Source organism: Aethalodelphis obliquidens, unplaced genomic scaffold (assembly GCF_003676395.1).
Source record: "Aethalodelphis obliquidens isolate GAN/ISIS:26980383/991018 unplaced genomic scaffold, ASM367639v1 scaffold4, whole genome shotgun sequence".
NCBI lineage: Eukaryota > Metazoa > Chordata > Mammalia > Artiodactyla > Delphinidae > Aethalodelphis > Aethalodelphis obliquidens.
Window position 1 is genome coordinate 27,900,277 of NW_020837948.1, and position 26,531 is coordinate 27,926,807.

The window sequence follows — 26,531 nt, forward strand, 5'->3', positions numbered from 1 at the left end:
AAAACAGGCAAAAGTATTTACTGCGTTTAAGGTATTTCTCCTAAGGGCTGAAACATGGTTTACACAGACACATTCACTCACTCACTCACTCACAAACACCTGCCTAGGAGAACATAGTCCTGAGGGGGGAAAAATACCTTGAAGGTATATATTAACAGATCTGGAACCTGAACCTTGTGCCAGTGAAAATGAACATGATACATTGGTAACCCATAGCAACCTAATTCTTCAAAGTAGCAGTTTATGTCAGAAAATAGCACCAGTCTAATAATTACAACTCTGAAGACAAATGAAACTACGGCTCGTGAATGTCACTTACTGATCATAACATCACAGCAAGATACGTATTTTTTGTGATGGTAAAAAAACAAATTCCTATAACACAAGGTGGTACAGGGGTTTCTGCTTGTATTATATTCTATCTTCTAATCCAAGGTTAATGATAAAAGCTAAAGCAGCATATCTGGTAACATTTACAGCTTCAATTTAATGAAAGATGATTACACTACCAGAAAAATTAATCCCCACCTCTCCCACCTTTTCCTCCAGAAAAATGTTATTTTCTATAAATGAAATAATCTTTTAGAAATCATAAAATAGTCCTAAAAGGGCATTTCATTAAGTTATGGTCACCATAAAAAGGATTTATTTAACTTGATATAAGGCAAAGCATGATGTTTCATTAGAAATCTCTGATCTTTTGAAGCTTTTAAAGCTTGTGAGCACAAAATTTCCTGTAATTTAATATTTCTAAAAACCTTTTGAATGTAATGTCTGAACAATAATGAAAATAAAATCACAGTGTTTTTAATAGCTTAAATTATGTTAAGAGAGAGATTTTAAACTGTACTGCTTATTATTTTCAGAATCTGGAGAGAACACAAATAGAGAAACTAAAGTTAAATACCAAACCAAGAACAAAACCAGAAGTCAGGCTGCACCCGGGCCTCCCAACTCAGTTTGTTTCAAAATCAACAATGATCACACAGTTTATGTAATTTGGGAAGTGTTGGTTGATTTTTGCCCTTGACTTTGTTTTCTGCTGAAGATTAAATTGGGCAAAAGTTACTTTATGGAGAGAAGAATCAAAGAGTAACTAAAAAAGGAGATTGAGAAATTTAAATATATTTTGTCAGGTTTGCATTACCTTAGGTTTTAAAAGAATGTTTCAAGTAAATGGAATTTGAAAGGTTTAATATGAACGGATACTCAGTAAAGACAATATATAATAAAACTCATTTTCTGTTTCTTCACCCTTCTTGCTCAGAGATAATAAAATCTTTTGTGTGATTAACTCGTTTAGTAAACATACAATTTCAGTATGTAATCTTAAAATATTAATAGTCTCCCTCCCCCCAACCCCCATTGATCATGAATTTGGTACTAACAACAGGCTCTAGTCATTAATACTCATCCAAATAACCATATCCACTCAGTTTAAAGGGGGCAAAATTAGTCTATGCCTGAAAATAGTTTAATAAGTTAAGTTCAAGAATAGATATTTTTGTTATCTTAAGACATTTAAAACCAAAGCCAATCTATAAAAGCTTGGAAGTTGGCTGAAGTATTCGTAGCACCTAAGATCAAAAGTCAGTTTGTCTATGCATTTTGATCAATCACTCAGAAGCCTAGTTTAAAGAGGCCAAAGTTCAAAAGAGCTGTCAAGTATTTCTTAGTACAGACGCTTTAGCGCTGCATAACCAAACCCTTTTCAGGTACTATGAACACCTAGAGAGTCAAACACCCTGAAGATTTCACATCTCTGTCACAGGCCTGGGTTAGTGATTTAATTAAAACCCACTAAGACAGGATCCAGACAACCTGCACCCTCACGCAACAGTGTATGAAAGAAAAGGATAGATGGAAATGGGTCACAGAGGCTCCCAAGAAAAGGCTCTATCTCTAGAACTGGGCTTTTTTTCTTTTTTTCCCCAGGAGCTCAGATACAAACATGGGAGGCTATACAGTTTGGAAGAAAGCCTTTCAGGTGATCTAGTATCTCCATTTTTCACAAACTGTAGTCTTGTTGGGGAAAAAAAATGCTCTGGGCTTGAGACAGCAAAAAGAAAGATGGATCTGAATAGTTACATATGCTGGTTTCAGGTTCAGTCCAAGCAAGTACAGTAAAACTCATCTGAACAGCACTTTAAGTTAACTTCACATTATATCCAACTTATTTATCTGTCATTTCCCACAAACTTCTGAAGCTTCCTGCTTCCAAGCTGCAAAAATCTACCATCAGCAAAAAAGGCTTGAGCTCAAGTTTATTCCACTCACTGAGACATCCAGAGGCAATCTGAGGTCTGCATATTTATTTTTTATTAGTATTTTTGTTATGCTAATACTCTAAGTACTCCGTTCAAAACAACCTCTATTCCTTAACTGACTAATCAGAGCCAGCACTGCCACCTTGGAGAGCTGGGGCTCAGTGAATTCTCCGTGGCCCCTGCTCCTGCTAAAGGACTGCTCGTCAGCCACTGGGCATTTCTGACTGCTCAGTAGGGGACAGGAGGGGAGGGGAAGAGGAGAAAAGACAAGCATTTAGTTCTGATGACTATGTTTACTGGAATAAGTAAACGGGCCAAGTCAGAGCCTATTAATTTCCAAATTGGCCATTGAAGCATGACGGCAAGCTAGGCTACAGCCACAGAAGCAGAAGAGGGCCCTCTAATTTACAGAAACCACCCTTTGATATGAGACCCAGATCCCATGGCCAACAGAAGAAAATTCAGAAGTTGCATTGATGGACGGATGCAATTAAACAGAAGCAAAAGCAATTAAGCAAATACACCTGTTGAGAAGTTGGAATTTTTCTGATGAGTTGCTTCAGCAACTCTGAGACACAGCCTATCCCTAAATATAACTGATGAAAAGCAATAGTAAACCAAGCCTGATGATGGAGATCTGTGCCAAACGGTGCCATGTTATATTCAAGGAAGAACTTCTCCATTAAAACACAATAGTTTTAGCAAACTTAAAAAGTAGATAAGCACATCTCCTGTGTGATCATGCTATTTTCTACCCATAAAATGAAACCTTTGGTGAAACATAGGTGAAGATGGAGTTTTAGGGCTCTCAGAAACAGTAAACAATGGCTTATGCAAGAGTACAAAGAGATAGCCAAAAATAGTGTTTCTGACTTAAAAGGTTTTGGGAAACTAAATAAAAGATTATTTCAAAACTACAAACTTTCTTGTAGGTAGCAAAGTGATTTCAGATAATTGCAAAAGACACATAGTTAGTGTCTAATATGACTTTACCATCTTCTAGAAGACCTTTTACTTCTTAATTCAACATACAAATCATGGGTAATCCTGAAAACATATCACATTACCACCTAAGAAGTCACATGAGAAAGTTTGTCCACACCTGAAATTCTACCAAAAGGCAAACATCGTTGAGATTTGAAGTTTAAGAAAGTTAACTAAAAACAAAATCAAATTTAGACACTGAAATTTGAAAACTGAACTTAGTTGTCCAAGAAATTCCCTGAATATAGCAGCCTTTGCTTCCGCACGATACTTAAAAAGTAAACAGGGCCTGCCCATTCATTTTATCACTGGTTTTGAAATGCTTTATTGTCTACCTGCCTAAAGATTCTGGGAAAGAATATTTTCCTTTTCTAATTTTTCATCTTAGCTAACAGCAACAAAACATTTAAAGTGGCATTTTTATGAGGTCTTTTCTAAGAGAGTTGATATAATGGTAAATGGCCTGGTTATCAGGATTAAACTTGTGGTTGGAAGAGTACTCCATTCTAAAAAGAGCAAATTCAAAATCAACCAACAAAACTGTACAATTCTGAGATTGTTTGGGAACCACAGCTCCACCCAAATCCTATGGAAGGACCAGTGCCACCGGCCACAGTTCAGTTTCTAATGAGATCAAAGGCCTACTTCTTATCACTTGATTAACAAAGAAGCTGCTTCAATACTGTCCTAAAAGCAATGAAAACTGCCTGATTTTATGCTCTATAAGCTAAAGAGTCATAAACAAGCAGAACAAGCAGAGAACATTTTTCTTTTAAAGTTAAATTCTAGTAGTACACTATGACAATACATTCTATATTTAAGGCAGGCCGTGTGTGTGTGTGTGTGTGTGTGTGTGTGTGTGTGTGACAGAGGTAGTCAGTGATCCATTAATTGAAAGCCACATTTAATATAATTTCCATTTTATAAAATAAAACCACTATACTGTTTTTAAATCTGAGAAATGAGCACATGACTTAAGACAAATACTGTAATAGTAAAGAGAAGATATACAGAAGAAAAGAACAAGTATATGTAAGGCGTTAAATGTTTTACCATTTTTAATTATCAAAGGGTAAATACTACATTTTAAATCATATGATAAGTCTGATGTCAAGGTTAGACAGATGATTGTCATCTCCGAAAACCAACTGCTAATTTATTAAAACCAACAAAAGAAAAGGAAGAATTCAAGAATCAGTATACATTTGTTTCACATCTGCGTTTCTGTTTTCTTACCATGTATGTTGTACAGTCGAACTCTGTGGGTAACATGTTCAAAAAAGCAAGTCACGTCCGAAAAAAACCTTCCATGTTGCACTATGACAAAGGGTGGTGTTGTGTAAACATAAGGCTGAGGAGGAAATCACATTTTTAAGAAAAGTATTTTGGCTTTTAGTTTTTCCAAGGAATGTTTATTATAGTTTCCAAACTGGCAAATGTATATCACCTGATATTTGTAATTTTAAGTGAAAAACAAAACTTACGAGGTATCAGAATATGTGCATGCTACAAAAATTGAATATAAGGTTTTGCACTAGACAAAAACTGCTGAAAATAGAAAATAAAAATTTTACAACCTGATTGGCCTAGATGATCTACAAACATTTCTCCCAGATATAAAAATTTCTAATTAAAATCTTTCTATATTGTCCATATGTTGTTTATTAGAATGAGCAATCGTTCTATAGCAGTGACATTTTCTCAGGTAAACATTTATTATAACCATGGCTCCCTAAAGTTCAGGGGTTGGGAAGGTGGCTAGGATGACCACAGGGAATCATCTTAAGCAAACAGGAAGCAGGAATCAGAAACATAGTTTAATCACAGTCAGGTTTACTACTCTAACACTGCCCTTTTACTCACAAGAACTAGCTGAATATAAAGCCAACTTCCAAACTCGGAAAAACTATGGCAACCACTGGTTTAGTTTTCATTATTTAGAATCTAGATTAAAGAAACTATGGGAATAAAACACATAGCTTATATGACACAGAAACAAAATTTAAAGCATTTATGAAGAATTTTATTTTCTTAAGTATTACACACCTTAGAAAGCTCAACAATAGCCTAAAAAGCTAGGCTTGCAATGTAGCACAAGATTTTCAGAACTGTGTAATTTTCTTCCAAATTTACCTCTTTGGCTAGAGAAAAATATTCTGAAATTAATATAATGCTTTATAGTTAACAAAGTTCTTGTACCTAATTACCATATAGCTAGAAAGTAATGGAGGAGAATGAAACCTAGGACGGTGATGTCCAGGCCTTTTTCTGATAAACTCAGCTGTCTCTTTCCCTGATGTTCTTTTATTTCTTCTTTGTAAACATATGATGATTCTCTTCATCCTTCTATCTAATATTAGAGCTATTTAAAGATAAAATCATTTAAAATAAGTTAGTAATTATAATTGTCCATGTATAACATTCTATAGCATAGCTACTTTTTTTTTTAAAAGAAAATGTCAGTCAAAACAAAATGCCTGTCTAATCACAAAAGCTGTTAAGTGAGAAAACACTGATGTAGCTTATACTTAGGATCCACACTGCCTATCCTGAAATGCCTACTATGAGCTGTAGCTTATCTTTAATTCCTCAATGATTTAAAAAAACAGAAACAATGACAAATAACTAGAATCCTGAGTGTGGCCTACACAATCTCTTAAAATCTATATTTGATTTTGGTTAGCAAGCTTTTCTAGAACAAAAGTAACTTTTTCAGGAGACAGGACCCTAGGCAACAAAATACGGAGAATATTTAATTTATCTTAAAGTGGAGAAAACCTGTGTAACTGTAAAAGCAAAGGAAGAAACTCTAAAGAAAAAAAATACAAAATTGACTACACAAAAATTAAAAACTACCACATAACAGAAAAATAAAAGAATTAACAAACTAAATGACACATTGAGAGCATAAATAGGATATAGGATTGCAATAAATAGGAAAAAGGATTAATTTTACCATATATAAAGAATACTTACAGATCCACAAGTCCTATCGATAGAAAAATGGTCAAAGAACTTAAATAGGAAACTCATAAAATAAATATGAAAGATAAAGACATAAAAAAGTTCAACCTCACTAATAATCAAAAAAATCTTAACAGTAAAATATTTTTCACTCATTATTATAGGTAAAGCATTTAATATGGCTAATTCTCAAAGCTTAGAATAGCATACTAGAGAGCTACTCTCAGAAAAACACTGGTGGGAGTGAATATGTATGCCATCTTTCTAGAGGGAAGATAAGTAGTACGTATATGTCAAAAGCCTTAAAAGGCTTCATCCACTGACACAAAATGACTCTTCTGGAAAGTTATTCTCAGGAAATAATTAGCACTGTACAAAAAGAATGCTACAGAGAAAGCTTATCACAATGTTACAGCAGTAAAGTATTGGGAGAAAATGTACATATGCAACAATAGGAAATTCTTTTTTTTCCCCCACATATATACACACACACACACGTTTTTTGTGTGAGAACACTTAAGTTCTACCCTCTTAGCAAATTTCAATTATATAATACAGTGCTATCAACTAGTTACCATATTATATATCAGACCCTCAGACCTCATTCATCTTATAGCTAAAAGTTTTAAAACACAAAAGTGTATATTAAAACTGTGTTTTCAGGGCTTCCCTGGTGGTGCAGTGGTTGAGAGTCCACCTGCCGATGCAGGGCACACGGGTTCGTGCCCCGGTCCGGGAAGATCCCACATGCCGCGGAGCGGCCGGGCCCGTGAGCCATGGCCGCTAAGCCTGCACGTCTGGAGCCTGTGCTCCGCAACGGGAGAGGCCACAGCAGTGAGAGGCCCGCATACCGCAAAAAACAAAAAAAAAACAAAAAAACCAACCGTGTTTTCAAAGAACATATCAAATTGTGAGCACTGTCTCAATGAAAAATAAAATATGTTCATGTAGGAAGACAAAAACTTAAAAATGGGGGAAAAAAGATATGCACAGAATAAAAGACAGTAAAAATATATCAAAATGTTGGCAGAGGTTTTCATGGGCTTGTGGAATAGTTGGCAAATTTTATTGTTTTCTTAGTTTTCTGCATTAAATGTGCTAAGATTTGCATATACTACCTTTACAGTCAAGGGTAGGAAAACATTTTTTTGTTTGCTTTTTAAAGTGCTAAAATTTAAGGAGAAAAATGGCTCAGTGGTCAATCTATTTTTCTCATATGGCTAGGAATTTTGTGTCTATATATATGCCATGCCACATATGTACACAACAACACAGCAGCACCCTAATCTTAAATCAAATCTAGCTTCTTTCCATAGAAAGCATTTGTCCACTGTAGCATCCTAACTGAATTTCAACTCTGAGAAATTATTTGTTTATCTAACATTCAACTAGAAATTGCTAAGTGTCAATAATGATATATATAATGGAGCCAACTCATTTATTCCTAATAGATAACAAAATGTTGAGATGCATTTATTTTGCTCCTCATTATTCTTTCAATAAGTGCTTATTCACTGCTCAGCTCACCAGCACTTACCTTGGCTTCCCCATCTGGTAAGAAGAGGTAGGCACCACTTTTGTCCTTTTTACTCGTGGTTCCATACCATGAAAACTGCACTTTTACTTCATGACTTTTACCATCTCCTTTATTTATCATTTCCTAAGGATAAAAAAAAAAAAATTAAGGTAACTCACAATTAAGACATTAACAAGTTGTATCTAGTTACACGTATATGTCAATTTCAAAAAAAAAAATTACCTGGCAATAGATTCAAAAATGATAACATTCACCCTCTAATAGTCACAATTCTTAGATAAACACTCAAAATTTTATACTTAACCTTAGGATTTAAAATCTTTGCCATAGGAACAAAAAGAACACATTTCACCAAGGAAGAAAGAGATACACAAATTAAGAGATTAGACCAGTACTTCTCAAACTTTCTGTAGCAAAGGAGTGGATTTATTTTTATTTCCAATATGCATGGAACAATATTTTTGTAAAATACAATGAAAGTGAATTACTAGAAAAATTAAAGTGATATGCCAAATATACACTCAAATTTTTTATTATTAGATTCAATAGGCATAATTTTACTCAGTCAAATTACTTTAAAGTTTCCATAAACATTTCTAAACAGCCACAGCTTCCATACTTATCTTGTGGACAAATAACAAACAGTCCACTGAGCAGCACCCCCCACAGACCACACTTAGAAGGAGCAAGTGGTCACTGTGGACCACAAGGAGAAGGTACATATAGCTCATCTATCCTTTCTCCCAGAGAATCTGTGTCCACTTTTCCCACTTTGCAGAAGTAATCTGCATATATTATAATAAAAGTGACAAGACTTCTATAAATTTCAGAACTATTCAGAACATACCTCCATAAGCCCAGAGTGACCAAACCGCAGCTTAATAAAGGAGTTCTCTAGAGTTATATCTTCTTGAGCACTTTTTATATTATTCATGTTGAAAATTCCTTTATTTGCTATATGACCATTATATAGGGCATATTCAGCTAAATGTGGATTTGAACTTGCTGTTTCCAAAATCTTATATACTTTCAGTCCCAATGGTGGCATCTGTGCTAGAAAAGAGATCTTTACAAGATAAAGGAGAGAATTTATTAAAGAGAAATGTATCTACTGAAAGGAAACCATATATACTTCTAGTAAAAAGGAGAAACTACCATATTTAAAAAAGAGAATATAGTAATATTCCATAAATATATTTTGATAACTTATGGGTAGAGTATCCACATCTCTGTTTATCCAGGGAAACTAATAACTTCAAGTGGGTAAGACTATCAAAGACATTACTGCTTTCATCCAATATATGAAATTATGTGACCATCCTCAATTGTCCTACGGTGCTCATAATGGATGCTCAGACAGGGAAATTCTCCATGAAGGTAAGGGTTTATTGTGAACAATGATTTTTCCTAATTATTAGGAATCTTTTAATAATACTATAATATTTCAGTACATTAAAAATAAAAATGGTAAGTGTAACAGTATAAAAATTAAGCACATTAGTTCAATCAACACCAGCCATCAAATGCCTGGGGGCCAGCAGACACTGAACAAGGCATGGAGGATGCACCCACCATGAGACATGACTCCTGCCTTCCAGGAGCTACTGTTCCATTCTCTAAATGGGGTGTTTCCTGTAAAATCTGACCAAAACTGGTGTTATACTTTCCTTTCTATCTAAAGGATTATGAATTTATAAGAGCAGCCAGCAATGGCTTTTAATTTTCTTTTAGAGTTCCTAGCTTATGTCTGTGTCTTTAGGGTTTGGAGTACAATTTAAATTGTACTCCAAACTATAAAATTTAGATCTTTCCAGTGATATGGGGGTTCAGTTTAATATTGCTTATTTTAAGACATTTCCCCCCAAAAATGTCTATTATTTGAATCCAGATTTTTTCCATAATTATCTCAGAAAAGAAGCATCTTACTTATTTTAGGAAGTCTTTCTTTCACAGTATATTAATGTCACCTTTGCAGTGAAAAGTTGAAAGTATCCCAAGTTATTTAGAAGGATGGTATTTATCTCCATTTCAATATTTATAACTGTCATTAAATTAAGTTAGACAAAAAATTCAAAATTTTATGAGAAATGATTACTTCATGACTTCAGGAACAAGTTACAATAGATATACAATATACATACTAATAACATTCTAAAAATAACATACAACACACATACTAACAAAGATATTGATATTTTGGAAAACACAGGATCTATTTTCCTTTAGTGTCATTTAACTCACCAGTTAAATCCTCTGGCATTTACAACTTTAACCACTTTACATACACCAACTTGACAGCTCTCAGGGATATATATTAATACACATATAAACTATATACTGGCTATGCTTTTTTCATGTTGCCTCTCTAAGTTCTATAGAGAGCACATACCTCATAGGCTGTCTGTGAAACAGTACTTGCTGTATCCCACACTGCACTCATTTGAATTTCCACGGGCTTTCCTGAAGCAGAGGATACTTGCGCTGTCGGGGAGCTCACACAGACTGAGACTACTGAGTTTCGGTCTTGTTCTGAAGGATTGTAGACCACAAGATACCTGCAAAACAGTCGCTTTACTATTGGGGTCTCAAGATATTTGAACTTTTCCACATTATTTGTGAGATTTCAGGTCATAGACAGTCATAAAGCCAACACAAGGAGAAGAATTATAAGAAATAGTCTGGTAAAACTTTTGGAGAACAGGCAATTTCATCACAACAAATACCACACAGTACAAAGAGTAATGAAATAATGACTCAGACTTTCTAAGAATAAATGTTATACAAATGAAAGACATTAATACAACTATAATTAAGTTATTTCTATGTCCCAGAAAATGACTTATATACATATGGTTTTATTGGTCTTTCTAAAATAACCAGCCCTGTACCACTAATACCCTGATCCCTGCCTAACTCACTGAACAAGAAAATACATAAATTGTCTGTTTGCATTTTAGTCACAACTAATTTCAATTAAAATTCATTTAGTTCATTCATTTTAGATCATTAAAACACAGTGAAATGTACGGCTATACATGCAGAATCACATAATTCACATATATATTTTATACACAGGGGCCCTTATTATCCAAGACAGTTGGTTCTAGAGGAAAGGTCATTTGAAGTGAATCCACTTAAAATAGAGGATGAAATTTTATAATAAATAGTGGTAAAATAATTGATTGGAACTTGGCTAGAAAAGGGAAATAACGACTATTAAAATAAGTTTAGGCAATATTTGCAACTAAGTATAATTCTTAGAATGAAGTAGGGTTTTTGGCAAAATTTTTCCAACAATATTTTATATTAGTACATTATGACATCCTTCACATAACATTTCATTTTTACAGGATGGTTTTAAACATAACTATATTTACAAAAATATTCAAGGACTTAATCATTTTTCTAAAAGTTCTCTCTCAATTCTTTGATATTTAAATAATTGTCAGTTGAATCCCCTAACATCCTTGGTTTTCTCAGTAGCATAACTCTGCTGGATCCTCACTGCTTCATGGCTTTGCCTGTGAGTAAAAACGTTCTAGATCATCATGTCACAGACTTCATGAATTATGCACTCTTTGTAACATTTATGATTTTACTTTATAAACAATTTGCATATTATCTTCAAATAAAATAAGCAGTATCAAAGAGGATATCTGACTAATAATATAACTGATTCAATAGTGAATATTTTCATGATCTGAAATATTTTGCTTTCCTACATAATTTTGTAACTTCAGGAACACAGAAATGAATAGTCAGTCAACCACTTCTCCCTCTTACCCATAGGTGATATCAGACTTGGTCCAAACAAGCTAGCATTGTTTATTTAGTGCATCAGAAAGCCTAGCAGCGCTCTTTTATCCTATATGTGTCCTGTGTATTTCAACTGCATTGCAAATGGTTTGTCAGGAAATAAAATTAATACAGTGGCCAAAACTAAAGTGAAGGATAACAGAAAAGCACGAAGGAAAAGAAAGAGGATGTAGCGTAAAACCTATAAAATGTTTGACTTATAAGCTGTTTATCAGCTGAAGCACTTTTGATTGAGACAGTACTGTGAGATACCAAAGGTAACAATATATGACAATAAGAACGTCTCTGGCTCCTATTAGGCTTGTAGTATATACATCAGGATCACAAGATCTAACTTACACCATTTACGTTCATTGAGATTCCACATGTATACGAGAAAAGAGCAGCTGAAGCATGCAGGCAAAAACATATCTACAAAGGGCACTGAAGCCTCAAAGTGCTAGGCAAAACCCCATTTTTATCCACAGAAGCAATTCTCAAGGAGAGTGAGAATGCTTCCCCCTTGAGAGGTGTGCTTAACAGACTTACCTGAAGGAATCAACCTATTTGCACCCTCCCACTGCCCTCCACCAGAGCTCACGTTTTGCCTGATTGTTCTCCTATCACAAACACACCTGGAGAATCACAAATGCCAGGGTTCATTGTTATCAACTACACTATATTATATTCCTCAGGTACACTGGAGAAGAAAAGCAGTTGAGGATCACTCATGTCCAGCACCAAAGATGTTCAAACCAGCATCCCAGAAACGAATGACTTACTACTGAACCCCATGTGCCCAGGGCTTAGAGCCAGTATGTGAAGAACTCTAGAACATGTAGTCTGAAGACTTAGGCCAGTCCCTTAATTCTGCAGAAGTCATGAGGCAGACCTAGGTACAGAACCCAGAATTCCCACTTCAAGTTCTCTGATGCTCTACTACCCAGAGCTGGCTATAAAGGCTCTGATAATAAAATATAATGTGTCCAAGCAATAAATTAGGTAGCAAGCACCCAAAACACTGATTCTTCCCAGCGAGAAAGAAAATGACTCAAATTTAAAGCAAATAATAATTTCAACCATACACTTCATTTTGTACAATATTAAATAGCTTTTTATAATAAGCTGTGAACTAGGTTCTGTTTTATTTTCATAGCTAATTAGTATTTGACCATAATGATGTTTCTACTGTACTGAATGATTATGTAATTATCATGCCACGAATCTATTCAAAAACTAAATGTGTAGAGTATATAATGAGTATAAAGCTGCACTAAGAAAACAATTTTTTAACACAATTAGAGATTCACAGCATGCTCAAGTGCATCACAGCACACATTTATCTGATACACAAACCCCTACGTACATTTCAAGTAGAGTACAGAGAAAGCATTATCATACATGAATTATATTTCCTTGGGAAATAAGTACAGCATCACAAATTAACTAAATTTTCATTGTCATTATCATGTTTAGTAGTCAAACATTTGTTACACTGCCAATATCTCCAAACATGAATCCTTTTAAGTCAATCAATTGTGGACGGAACCAGGAGGTTTCATATCATAATATCATACTCACTTATTAAAAATTAATATTATCTCATCCACACTAACAGATGAAAAGAGTAAAATATCGCTGAAAAATGGGGCTAGTTAATTTCTATTTTATCTTGGAAGTAACTATATAGGAAGCTCAGAAATATTTTTTCCCAATTTCCCCTATATTTGCATTAGCTTCTTATCTATCATCTGTCACCAAGTCACATCCAGCCTCCTAGCTCGCATTATGACATTAAGCCCCTGCAACTTGCCTACAGGCAATTATCTCAATTTTCTATATACAATGAACAACCTTCACCTCATGAAGATACCTGCCAATCAAATGAGAGGGCAAACTATGATCTACTGTGGCTGAGGGAAAAAGGAATGGAGAGAAATGAAAAGACATCTGTACGCTCATGTCAAACTGGGAGTCATTTTAGGAAGAACTATAATTCCACTGTAAACGAGGTTCTGTCCTTGAAGATTCTAATGAGGAGGAGTATATTTAGAATTTCCTCACTCCTTTTGTAGAAATGATTTATGTCATGTTAAGAAAGACAACTGTGGCATTCCAGGTCCTCTCTCTGAGGCAAATCTAATCAGTGCCTACTATGAACAAAAGACTAGGACCACGTGGACTTCCTTCTTGGACTGGACATAGGGCAGAATGAAAGTAAGATGCCTCTTGGTGAGAGTGAAGCTGGAGTTAACCACTTACAGAGTGCTTCCTGTATGCCGGGGTTCAGTCCTCAGGCCTATAATCTATGAGGCACAGCCTTTCATCCTTCACTGGACAGATAGGAGAGCTGAGGTTCAGGGAGGTTAGGTATGTTGCAGAGGCGCAAGCAGCTACAAGTGCCACAACAGACTTAGAACTCAGTCCTACCCCTATTACCATCTTCTTACCCATCCTAACCACTTTATTCACAGGCCAAGCTTATAACAACCATTTTGACAACTGCGGTTTCCTGTGGAGATTCCCTTAGTTCCTAATTCACTTGAGAAGAACTTTGTCTTCACTGATGCCAAAGATCCCCACAGACCTTCTATCTTCAGGAAGCTCAGGATGAACAAAGAGCTATTTACATTTCAGTACATTTTATCTGTGAAAGAAAATTTATAAACTGGAACGCTGGCATAGAAAATATCTTGTAACATATACTAAAGAGTTTATCTTATGACCTCACTGCATGAGGAAAGCAAAAACATTATTCAAAAAACCATTAAAAAATACTACATACATTTATGGCTGTGCAAAGAAGACAGAAATGAAAAATATTTGCAAGTCCCCTTTAAGTGCAGTTTAAAACCAATTAAGCGAACACCAGGTTATATGAAAAGTAATCGTAACTTCATGTGCCTAGTGTAGTACCTGGCATGGAATAACATTCAATAAATAGTTGATGAATGAGTAACACACAAAAATCCCAGTAGGAGAATTTATCATTTGTGAATAATACCTACTAGTGTGGAGCTTTATCATTTTCATTTTGATTATTTTAATTCCTTAAAAAATAGCATCGACAAGCTATGCAATTAACCACTTTGCAAAGATGGGGGAAATGACAGATCCAAGATCACAGAGAAAGTTAAGAACAAAGCAAAGAGTAGAGCTCACTCTGTCCAATTCTTAATCAATGACAGCATATTAAAAAATTCAAACAATATATTCATCTTCTCTAAGTAGCCTCATTAGTGGAGCATCATCTAAAGAAGAGTAGTAACCTTTGTACAGTATTCTGAATACGAAAATATATAGTTTTATATGTTTACAAAAATTGCACTTTCTAGATATGAACTTTTCATATCGTCTACCTAGTTTTCTAGGTTTAAAACATAATGCTTACCATATTAGCCATCAGGAAAAAAAATTAATCTATAAAAACAAAGGGAGCCTTTCTGAGATACATTAGATCTTCAAAAATCATGATTAGTTCTGTGAGTCCTTAGCTCTGGAGTCAGATACATTCAAGTTCAAAAACCCACTACAGCACTTAGAATTTGAGAGGCTTTGGACATGTGATTTCATTTCTTCAAGCCTTAATATCTTTATTTACAAAATCAGGAGACAAGATTGCAATTAGGGTTAAATGATAAAATGTTTGGAAAATCACAGAGCTCAGAGCTCAGACCTGGCACAAAGTAGAATCTCAACAGCAATTAAATCTCTCCTTTCCCTTATAAGACCCTCCTGGTGTCCTGACCAGATACCCTGCTACATGAATCACACGAATGGCGGAATGAATGTTTTAATTAACTCAGGTCACTGAGCTGCCTTATATGCTTTCTTATGTAAGGCATATATAAATCTAAATGAAAGAAATTAACAAAACCACACATGTTATACATAGATACCTTAAAACAAGAGTTCAGATAATATGGCGGGGGGTGGAGATAAATAAAGAGATGCACAGAATCTACACACGTACAAAGTAACCATATGGCATGTGGCTAAATTAAAAGGCAAGAAAAAAAAAAAAAGGACAGAGAGGACTCCTCATGGTATGTGTAGTTATAACCTTATGAATGTGACTACATAGTCCCTGTTCTGAATATCTATAGTCTAGAAGGGGAGAAAGAGAAATTGTTGAGTTCAGTATAATAGGGTAGGTAATAATACAAAACTATGTACAGTGTGTCTTGTGATACACACAAAAAGATGGCAGTCAGGATGATTAAGAATTAATCAGGAGAGCATTCAAAACAGAAAATTAATTAATACAAAATGAGCAAAATGTATATACAGAAGTTGACAGAACTTTACTGAGGGACATAAAAGTGAATGAATGAAGAGACATACTTTTCTAGGTGAGAAAACTAAAATACTGCAAAATATACAACTCTCCTAAAATTAATTCATGAATCTTATGCACTGCCAACCAAAATCCCACTGAAATCCTTTTATTGGGAGAAAGGGAGCAAAACAATCCTATGATACATCTACAGTAATAGATGGGCAAGATAAATGGTTAAACAAATGCATTAAAACAATATGCCAACACTGATTCTAGATGAATTAAAAAATTTAAAAACAGAAAAAATGATACAAAATCAGTAAGAAAAATAAATATAAAATTTGTGGTACAAATTCTCTTTTTAACCATAACAGAAAAATACAGCAAAGCAAAAGACTGGCAGATTTGATAACAAAAAGCTTAGAACATTTTCTATATTAAAAAATAAGATTAAAGAATAAAAAAATAAAAGGAGATCAAATTTGGGATATTTGTAAAGTGCTCCTACAAATCAATAGAAATATAAACACTCAAGTGGAAAAAATGAGCATTTTTCTTTCACCAAACTGAAGTTGAAAAATAAACAATGCTTCCACTTCCAGGAGAGATGAAGTAGTTGACGAGAGCTCTCACTTCTATGGGCCAACTAGAAAAACCAGATAAAATACAGTAATCATCTGCTTGAAGGCAACAGAGAACTGCTGAGGAGAAAAAACTGCAGAGAAGAGAGCTGCCTTCTCTAGCCATTTTCACCCTGGGCTGTGCCAATTCTCAGCATGGGAAAGGCTGAGTTCCCTGCAAAACCCAGAACAAAAGCCTAGAGAAGTTTCACTGTGGTGGCAAAGAGGCTAAAAGGCACTTGGTGAGGATGTAGAAAGCTTCAAGTGCACAGTTGGCTTTCTCATCAGTCCATGTGCCAAACACTGGGAGCTGCACAGAAAAGGAGGCTTAAAATCTAAACAGAAAGCTTCTAAAAAGTAGAGCAGAGACATATCATGAGGTTTTAGAACCCACCAGGGAATAGGGCCTACAGAATATACCAGGCTATTAGTTGAAAACTTAATGAGCTAGATGAAGAAGACATTGAGAGAATTAGCCTCAATTTAGCACAGCCCTTGATTGGAGTAAGAGTGAACACTCTCTAGAAGACAGTTTCTAGAGCCTATAAAATTTTTCTACACAATGTCTAGCACTTAATATAAAAAGCTGAGACATCTGCAAAGACAGAGCCACATGATTAAACAACAAAAAGACCGAAGAATTAGAACCACACATCTGGATATTGGCGTTAACTGATAAGCCTTTAAAATGATAATTACTATGTCCAAGGAAAGAGGAAAACATGAATACAGTAGATGAAAAAATAAAGAACTCCACCACAGAAACTGAATACGTCAAAAATTAACTGAATGAAATTCTAGAAGGATAAATATTTGAAATTAAGGACTCAGCCGATATGTTTAACAACAGAGTAGATTAAGCAGAAGAGAAGTTAAACTGTTAACAGAGATACTTCCTCTAGATTCTGGGATTTTTAGCGAACATCTTGCAGCTACTTTTTAGACATCTAGATATAAAACACTATTCTACAAAAAGTACGTATTTTTTAAACAATCAGAAAAATACAACTACAAAAACATGTAACTTTTTAAAAGGTCAGGGAGAGATAGCCAAGTAAAAGTAGGGAAATACACTCTAGGTAGAGTGACCATAAGAATAATGGCACAGATATATAAAGAAAAAAAGGACATTATTTTCAGGACATACAGGTCATTCAATATCACTAGAATCTACATAGTAAAGCGCGTGTCTAAAATGCCAATATATGGAGCTAGAAAGAGAGATAAATCTCAAATCACAGTGAGGAGTGAGGTGTCTTTAAGTCATTACAAGTTGCTAAAAACCTTATTATATGGGGTATGGGGAGTGACTTGAAGGTTTAACATGGTCAGATTCATTTTTAATAGGTACTTCTAGTTGCCAGGTAGAGGAAGGATTTAAGGAGTCAAGACTCAAAGGAGGAAGACCAAGTAAATAGCTACAACAGCCAAGGTAGAAAAGGTGAAAACCTAAGTTACAGGAGCTGGCAGAAATGCAAAAAGAGGAACAAGTCTGAGAAACAGGTAGGAATTCTTATTAATAGGAATTTTTGGATTCCTTGGAGAAGGATGCATAAGCCACAAGGAAAAGTCTGTATTTCCTGTTTTGCAGTTAGGGTGGCATAGATATGGTAGTGCCACTAACCAAGATTGAACCCCTAAGGATGGGTGGAAGACATATCAAGATAAAGGTGATAAATCCAGTATCAGACCTCTCGAACTTGAGGTACCTGAGGGATATCTACATAGATTTATCCTGATGTTCTTAAATTAATTATCCCACTTATCCACTGGAAATACACTGGTATTCCAGGTATGGTAGGCAGAATAATTCCGCCCCCCTCCCCACCCCAGGATGTCCACATCCTAATCCCCAGAACCTATGAATATGTTACCTTACATAGCAAAAGAGACTTTGCAGATGTGATTAAATTAAGGGTCTTGGGATAGGGAGATTTCCTGGATTATCCAAGTGGGCCCAATATAATCACAAGGTCCTTATAAGAGAGAGACTGAGAAGTCTAACAGAGAAGGTGCCCACGTGACAACAGAAGCAAGAAGCTGGAATGTGTGTGGAAGGGGCCACAGGCCAAGCAATGCAGGTGACCATTAGACGATGAAACAGGCAAAGGATCAGATTTTTCCCTCAGAGCCTCCAGGAGGAACAAGGCCTGCCAATACTTTGTCAGCCCAGTAAAACTGATTTTGGACTTCTGACCTCCGAAACTGTAGATAATAAATTTGTGTTTTTTTTGAAAGACTTAAGTTTGTGGTTATTTGGTACAGCAGCACTAGGAAACTGATACACCAGGTTATACTATTCCTCTTGAAAATGAGGGCCAACTTCCGGTTTCACATCACAAAGACCACCATACACAGAAAAGAAACTCTTGAATGCTGGAAAAGGGGGCAGGAGTGGGGGTGGGCGAAGGGCAATGAGAAGAGTTTGGGGTCCTTGGAACTGGGCCCAAGCAAAGACTGAAGTAAGTGTGTCTAGCCCTCTGACCTGCTCTCTCATGGAGGACTTCCTCATACTTTCTCATCTGCTGGCTACAAGGTCTGACGTGCCCAAATTCACATTGTCCCTGTGCAAGTGCCCACAGATAATAACAATAAGGAAAAAGCAGAGGAGAAAACCCCCAGACCTGCACTTCATAAAAAGCAAATGATTGACAGTCCCTTACACTGACCAAGGTGGTTATTTTTAACCTTTTAAAATTCTACTTATCTTCTAATCTTTGAATGCCTTATACAGACACCATTCACTGAAGAAATGCACATACGCGCAAGATTTTTCATGTAAGTTCCAAGGCCTCCCAGTTTAAAAACGTTTCTATTCCTATAAAACGGGCCTTCTTAAATAGGCAAACATTTAGCTGTTTTCCCATAAAAACCTCTCTAGAAACTATACAATAACAATCTCACTTATCTTCCATGACCAGATACGGGACTTTATATTTGCAAGAGGAAAAATAAAACATGACATTTTATGGAAGCTTCTAATTGATTTTGTAACATATATTATTTGGCCTCATTTAAGAAGAAGAAAAATTCAACACTGAAGAACAGAACACAATTTCATTTCAACAATCAAAATTAGGATTGCACTTGAATATAGTAGTACATAAATGTTATCTGAATTTCCTAACACATGAAAGTTTATTTCAACATTTTTTTCTACATTTAGGAGAAATAAATTAAAATTCATGGACAAAACTATTATAAATCTATCATCCCATGAAAGTCATTCACCCAAGGGTAAGATTCAAAAGGAAAGTAAACAAGTGTACTGCAGGGTGATCGAATCTAGTGTGAAGATGCCCTTTATGAAACAGTAAGATGATAGTAGTACCTAAAACTGCTGTTGTCAACTAAGGTTTTGATTTCTGAAAATACCTTACAAAATCCAAGAACTCCATTAAATATTACTGAGAAGAGTTCTTAGTTTAGACGAAAAGTATGCAATTATTAAGAAAATATTCTAGAAAGCTCTACGTTAGAAGACATTACTTTGTGTAGAGAATTATGTTTATAATACTAATAGGCAAAGCAGTAAATCAAAAATAAAATTTTATATTATTAAAGGGATACTTTTTGCTACTTTTAACTCAAAGTAAATTTGACTTGGTAAGTGGCAGAGAGTTTTCCAGATGTTAATAGTAACAACAACAACAATAACAGTAATACCAAACAGCTAGCACTAATGAGCCTTTAGAACAGTGCCTAGCATACAGCATGTGCTGTACTTGAATTAACTCCTTTCAGCTTCACAACCAACTTATCAAGTTCTAAAATCATGCCCATTTTATAGATGTGTAGACTGGCTTGGTATCCAGCTCATGGTTCACAGCCATTTAAATGGTAGAGCCAGGATTCAAATTCAAGCAGTCAGGCTTTAAGGCATCTTGGAGGTGGGGTAGGTGGCCCTGCTCTTCTCCAGTGGGTAAGGGACTCGGGGTGTATATGCTAGAAGCACAGAGTCCCACCAGAGTTCCATTTCCCCAAGTCTCTCTGAACTCTGCGTCATCAGAGGGCTCCACCTCCACCCTAGCAAAGAGCCCTCACTCTGAAAGCCCCCAACCAGCTGTAATGGCAGGACTGGGGTAAGGGGTTTTCTCTGAGGTGATGAAACTGAGCTACTTATCAAAGCTGTTCTAATAACAACACAAGCTGTTCTTTCAGTAGTTCTTACTTTATGTAAGAGGCAGTGGGAGAGGAATTGTTAAATTACAGGGCTTCATTTTGCAATACTGGTGATATTTTGGAAAATAGTTTCCTTATCCTATGTCCCAGTTACTGAACAAACTTGGTTATTTTCCAGAGTTGAGTTTTCTACCCCCAAACTTCCTTTCCCAGTGTTCATCCAAACGAATGCTTTATAAATGATTTGTGTTGTAACAGACAAAAAAACTAAATGTCAGTTGGATGTAACCCTGGGGATTATCTACTTTAGCCCTTCTCTCCCAACACATATTGCAAATGCAACTAACGTTTCAAAAAAAGAAGGCTGGTTAGTGCCAGAGGTGGGACCAGAATGAGCCCTCTGACTCTCAGTCCAAGGCTCCCTTCACAACACTGTGCTCTTTCCAGGTATCTGACAGTAAGATCTGCCCAAAGCTCAATGGTATAGAAGCAAAAGAGTATCATAAATGTTCGAATTTATAGCTGCAAATGCAACTCAATACTATAAATTAAAATCTTAACCCTCAAAAGTAGAACTATATTTCAGGCTTTCCTACATTGAGAAAAGCATTTCTAAAAGCATAAATAAAACCACAACCAAATTAGAATTAACATGTAATTTTATAACTTTTTTAAACAAAATAAGGTTGAAAAATCTTGCAATTATTCCCAGTGCATAAGAGAAAATAGCAAGTCAATGAAAAGGATGAATATTCTTTTCCAACTATTCTAAAATTTTTGATACTAAAGCAATAAAAAGAAACAGACACAAAAACTGTACATAATTTGGCTGACCCCAAGAGTCTTGTCACCAGTTAAGATGCTTTCACTCTGAGAGAGTTTTGCCTAAAACAAAAACACCATCTGTTTTACCTAAAACATTAAGATGTTCTATTTTCTTGTCAATTCAGAAATCACATCTGTAACCATTTTCTGAAAAGACAGCAAAAGACATTATATTTATGGGTGACTGCATAAGGAATGATGTTCAATCAAAATGTAATTTTCATCTACTAGAAGAAAATTTCATTTCTCCAATGACTGTAACGCCATAACTTTGGAGGAATACATAGTACATAAACAGGCTGATTTTTACACATAAAAAGATCTTAAAAGTTAATACAGTAAAATAAGGTTATTTTGTTGTGAAAGACAAAAATGGCAAATACGTTTGTATTCATTTTGACAACTGAAAACCTATCTTGTGTGAGGCTTTCAGGTGAAGAGAAAACAACAACTTTTTACTGGTGCAACATCTCTTCATGCTAGTGAGCCATCATGTAAGAGGTAAAGATATGAAAACAACAAAAACACAAACCACTCTCTCTTTTCAAAACACTTTTACACAATACCAGTTCTGGGAAAGATACCCTACAATCCAGTGAACCGACTGAAGAAGATACAAAACACTAGAAAAAACATCACTCACAGTGAAGGCAAACACCATGTCACAAGAGATAAAGAACACGTTTCGAAGAAAAACACACAAGCCATCCAAACACCTATAGTACTTTGAGTATACATTAAGTACCTACAAAATATCAAAATCTAAAACCCAAGTATGTTTTAGTTTGAAAAGTACCCCAATTTCACAGTTAATTTTCTTGCCTAAAAAAAATAAAGCTACTCTCCAAATAAGGATGAAATAAATAAGTCCAAAGGCTCTATTTAAAATGTTTCTTTTACCACAAAGTTGTGAAGTGTTCTGAAGTCCAAGATGGGCTTGAAGCCCTCCCTGACTTTTTCAGGATCAGGATACCTTCACTAAAATCCTTTTCCTTGTTCCTCTTGTAGTGCACGGTTTATTAATCTGCATTCAGAAGGAAAAAAAATCTGGTTCAGAAGAATGGAAGACTTTGAAATATGCCGCATCACTTCAGTCTGTGCTCTGAACTGCTCTGAGTTAATGAGTTTTGTGTTAGCAATTTCGGAAGACATGATGGACACTGGGAGGAAGAGAAGAGAGAGGACAGAGAACTAAGTGTGCACAAAACTAGAAAAAATAAGGAATCGCTCTCACATACTCGTCAATTCTCCCCAACCCAATACAAATCACTCAAGAAATCATTCATACGCCAGATATTTAATTTACTTTAACACTTTCACAGTGCATGACATAACTCCAACTAATGGGGGAAAAAACTTGGGTGCTACAAGCAATAACACAGAACAGAATCACTCAAACTTTGCACTTTCCTTAGATTCTACAAAGTTACTTATTTCCAAATACCTCAATTGGAAATTATTATAGTCCTTCCTAGATCGTAGGTGGTAGTCCCCATGCTAACTCTGCCTTCATATTGTAAGATATCAAAATAACATCATAATCCTACATATAGAGGCACATATTACTGTTCCCCATCTTCTGCACTTTCTTGACTGTGGTCCTTGATGGAGTAATTGTAAGATGTTGTAAGCAATGTGCAAAAGTCACTTTAATTTCATTAGACAAACCACACAACTTAAACACCCTGTGTAAACTTAATTCACTGTATAATAATCTGACAACAATAAATTAGAACCACACAGCTAGTTAAGAAAGTTTGATTTAAAGTATAAACAATAAAAAGGCAATTAAAACACAGACTAACCAGGAAATTTAGTAGGTGTTCACTGAACATGTAACTACTTTGTCATTGTTTTTAAACAAATAAACATTAAAACAATCATTTAAAATGCAGTCTGGGGCTTCCCTGGTGGCGCAGTGGTTGAGAGTCCGCCTGCCAATGCAGGGGACACGGGTTCGTGCCCCGGTCCGGGAAGATCCCACATGCCGCGGAGCGGCTGGGCCCGTGAGCCATGGCTGCTGAGCCTACACGTCTGGAGCCTGTGTTCCGCAACGGAAGAGGCCACAACAGTGAGAGGTCCGCGTACCACGCAAAAAACAAAAAAAAAAAACCAAAAAAACCCCAAAGCAGTCTGTTCAACCACTTCTACAAACGAAATCTAAATCCAATAAATCTAAAATAATTTTGTACCTAGGAACAAAAATCACAGCAGACTAAGTATAAGGGCCTGGGAAGAAGTTGCACTTTTCAAGTTTATGTAAAATTGATGAAAAGAATGGTTTAAGATACCATACCCTGAAAACACTAAGGAGACAAATTCCACATTGTGACTCTTTAACTTTTTGAGAATTCAAAAGAGATTTTTTAAAAAAATATTTTCTGGTCTCTGTAATAAATTAAGAGATAAGTTGTTCTTCTCAGTCTTCATGTTACCCTAATTTTTATCATTTTGCAGAGCTTTTTCACGTGTTTCCTATGATAACTTTCCATTTACTTATCCTCATAGAAATAGATATCCAACACAAGAGGGAGGAGATATGGAGATATATGTGTATGTATAGCTGATTCACTTTGTTATAAAGCAGAAACTAACACACCATTGTAAAGCAATTATACTCCAATAAAGATGTTAAAAAAAAAAAAAAGAAATAGACATCCATCCAGCCCCTGTGTATGAGAAAGGTACCTCTTGGTCTTTATTGTGGTATTGCTTGAAGTTCGTCTCTTATTTAGAATTAGTTATTTGACAAATATTTGTTGAGCACCTACAGTGTACCAGGTATTTGCCATGGGATTTGAAAGAACAAGAGCTAATACTTTAGCAAGGGAGATGCACAACCAGAAATAAAGGAAATAATCAGTTTGTTAATAATGTCTGAAGGATGTAAAGAAGATGCAGTAATGGAGAAAAGAATGAGTGAAAAATAGGTTCACATGCATAGATGCAGCCTGACTGCAAGTTCCCAAAAGGCTACTATCCAAGGGGGCTATTGTCTGTAGCATTCAGTCTTCTATACCAGCTCTGCTGTTCTGAACAAATGGAGGGCTTCTTTCTTCAACAAACAATATCAGGTACTCTTCTGGCCCATGCCACCACCAACAGCGATTTCCTTGAGTGGATACTGCCCTAGATCAATGCTCTGTCATCAGTTCCCCATTTGCTCCTGCCTATTTTATTTCTGGCAGATTCAGTCTCCAAATTGGTTGTAAAATAGAGACACAGTGAAAGCCATCAATGTGATTAAGGTTGGCAATAGATCCATTAACTGAAAGAGTTAAAGCTGACTTGAAAGTAAAAATTAAAGTAGGACATCTTTAAGGTGCATGTATGTATGTGTATGTGTGTGTGTGTGTGTGTGTGTGTGTGTGTGTGTGTGTATATATATATATATATATATATATATATATATATATATACACTTTACCATAAAACATACAAATGTGTATCATGTCCCAGTCTACTGATGTAAGAGCAAAGCTTCTGCTTTGATTATGGGACCACTAATTGGCATTCTCTGTCATATTTTCTGCATAACCATACATATGATAAATTATCTGTGGTTTCTAGCTTAGTTTTTCTAAAGTAGAACAAGAACTTAAACACTTAAAAGTATAAAGCAATCTGAGTGCAGATTGCTTCTACATCTTTACAATTTCTTCCCAAATCTTTTGTAGTCATCTCGTCAGTATTTATCAGTGACTCAAAGCACTCAACTTTATATTAAAACAAAATCTTTTTGCTTAATTTATCAGTTTAATAAAAATCAAATTATCAGAGAAAAATAACAAGAAAAACTGATTTGGGAATAAGTAATTGATTGGTGGTAATCACACAACTCAACTGAAATACTGGAGAGAAAGAAGTGTGCCAGCCTGCTAGCTAGTAGCCTATTAGCAACAAGGTCAGGGTGCCATGGGCACAGAAAAGAAATGTAGAGTATCAGTTGATCCAGCTGGTCAATTAAGTAGAGGTTTTTTAATAGAGATCTTAGACAAAGAGGATGAAAAGTAAAGAACAGCTACCTATCTAGCTATAAAAAGTAGCACCTTCCTTGTAGAAAAACATTTGTCCATTTTTCTTGTTGGTAAAGTACCAGAATTTCAAAGCCTTGGGGGCAGACATTATGGAAAGGCAAAGGAATCAATCTCCACACCTGCTTTTAGAAACCTGCATGGTGTCTTTATTTCTAACTGTTTATCATTGGTCAGTGACTAACTGCATTTCTCAGTCCAGTTCGATCAGCGTTGCAGTTTGAGGTTATCTTAGATTGTGGCAATAGGGTGACTGTCAAACCAAGGTTTTGGTGCTCCTCTGACTGTCATCTTCATGTTTTCATGAGTTTTAATAAAAATTTGAGAGAGTCAGTCTCAGGGTTCCTAGTCAGCCATCATATAAAATGGAAGTGTCAACATTTTAAAAAAAGAAACATGTAATAGGTGTTATTTCATCTAAGTCAATGTGAGGTTGAAAGAGTATTTCAGGAATTAATACTCATCATTCCTGATATAATAAAATAAATAGAAATAATAAGGGTGGGGAGAATAGTGTGGGAAAGGTGGAGTCTTTCCTCCTACTCGCTCCCCAAAGATCTATTTCCCTGAAAAATCAGGGAGAAAGCAAACCAGTAAATGACTGACTTAAAATGGCAAACTCCAGGCAAGGTTATTTATTTTCCTTGCCAGACGTGACTTTTCATTCCAAAACTAGTTCCAACCACTAGGCAAAGAAGTTTTAACATAAAATTAACTAATGTACCATGGGGAAGGTATCTCCAGTTCCCTAAGAAACTTCTGATTGTTTAAATAATATACTATATTCCACTCAGTCTTCTGGGTAAAACATGCCCTCTAAAAATATTCCAGATTACAACCAGGCTGAAACGTGCTTCTGGATAATCAGAGAACTGGTCAATATACATCTTAAAAACAGTCATAATTAACAAAACACAACTCAGATGGAATGTAGATGAAAATACACAAATATCCTTCACAAGCAATTAATATTTAAACAGAAAAGTATCTCAGAGAAGAGTTTAGGAACTCATTCTTCAAGTCCAGTAATGACTCAACTCATAAATGGACTATGCAATTAATACCCAGATAGACCTAGACTAGAATAGCTCAGCTTTTTTGAGT

General features: G+C 35.4%; 1 protein-coding gene across 1 annotated transcript in view; it reads right to left on the minus strand.

Annotated features, from left to right (window-relative positions):
- MAN2A1 (mannosidase alpha class 2A member 1) overlaps nt 1-26,531 on the minus strand; it is a 163,049-nt gene that overhangs the window by 36,929 nt on the left and 99,589 nt on the right. Inside the window, exons 13-16 of the mRNA XM_027100241.1 lie at nt 10,142-10,307; nt 8,600-8,818; nt 7,753-7,875; nt 4,488-4,602 (exon numbers count right to left, since the gene is read on the minus strand). Coding sequence (XP_026956042.1) covers nt 4,488-4,602; nt 7,753-7,875; nt 8,600-8,818; nt 10,142-10,307 — 623 coding nt within the window. The remainder of the gene's footprint in view (nt 1-4,487; nt 4,603-7,752; nt 7,876-8,599; nt 8,819-10,141; nt 10,308-26,531) is intronic.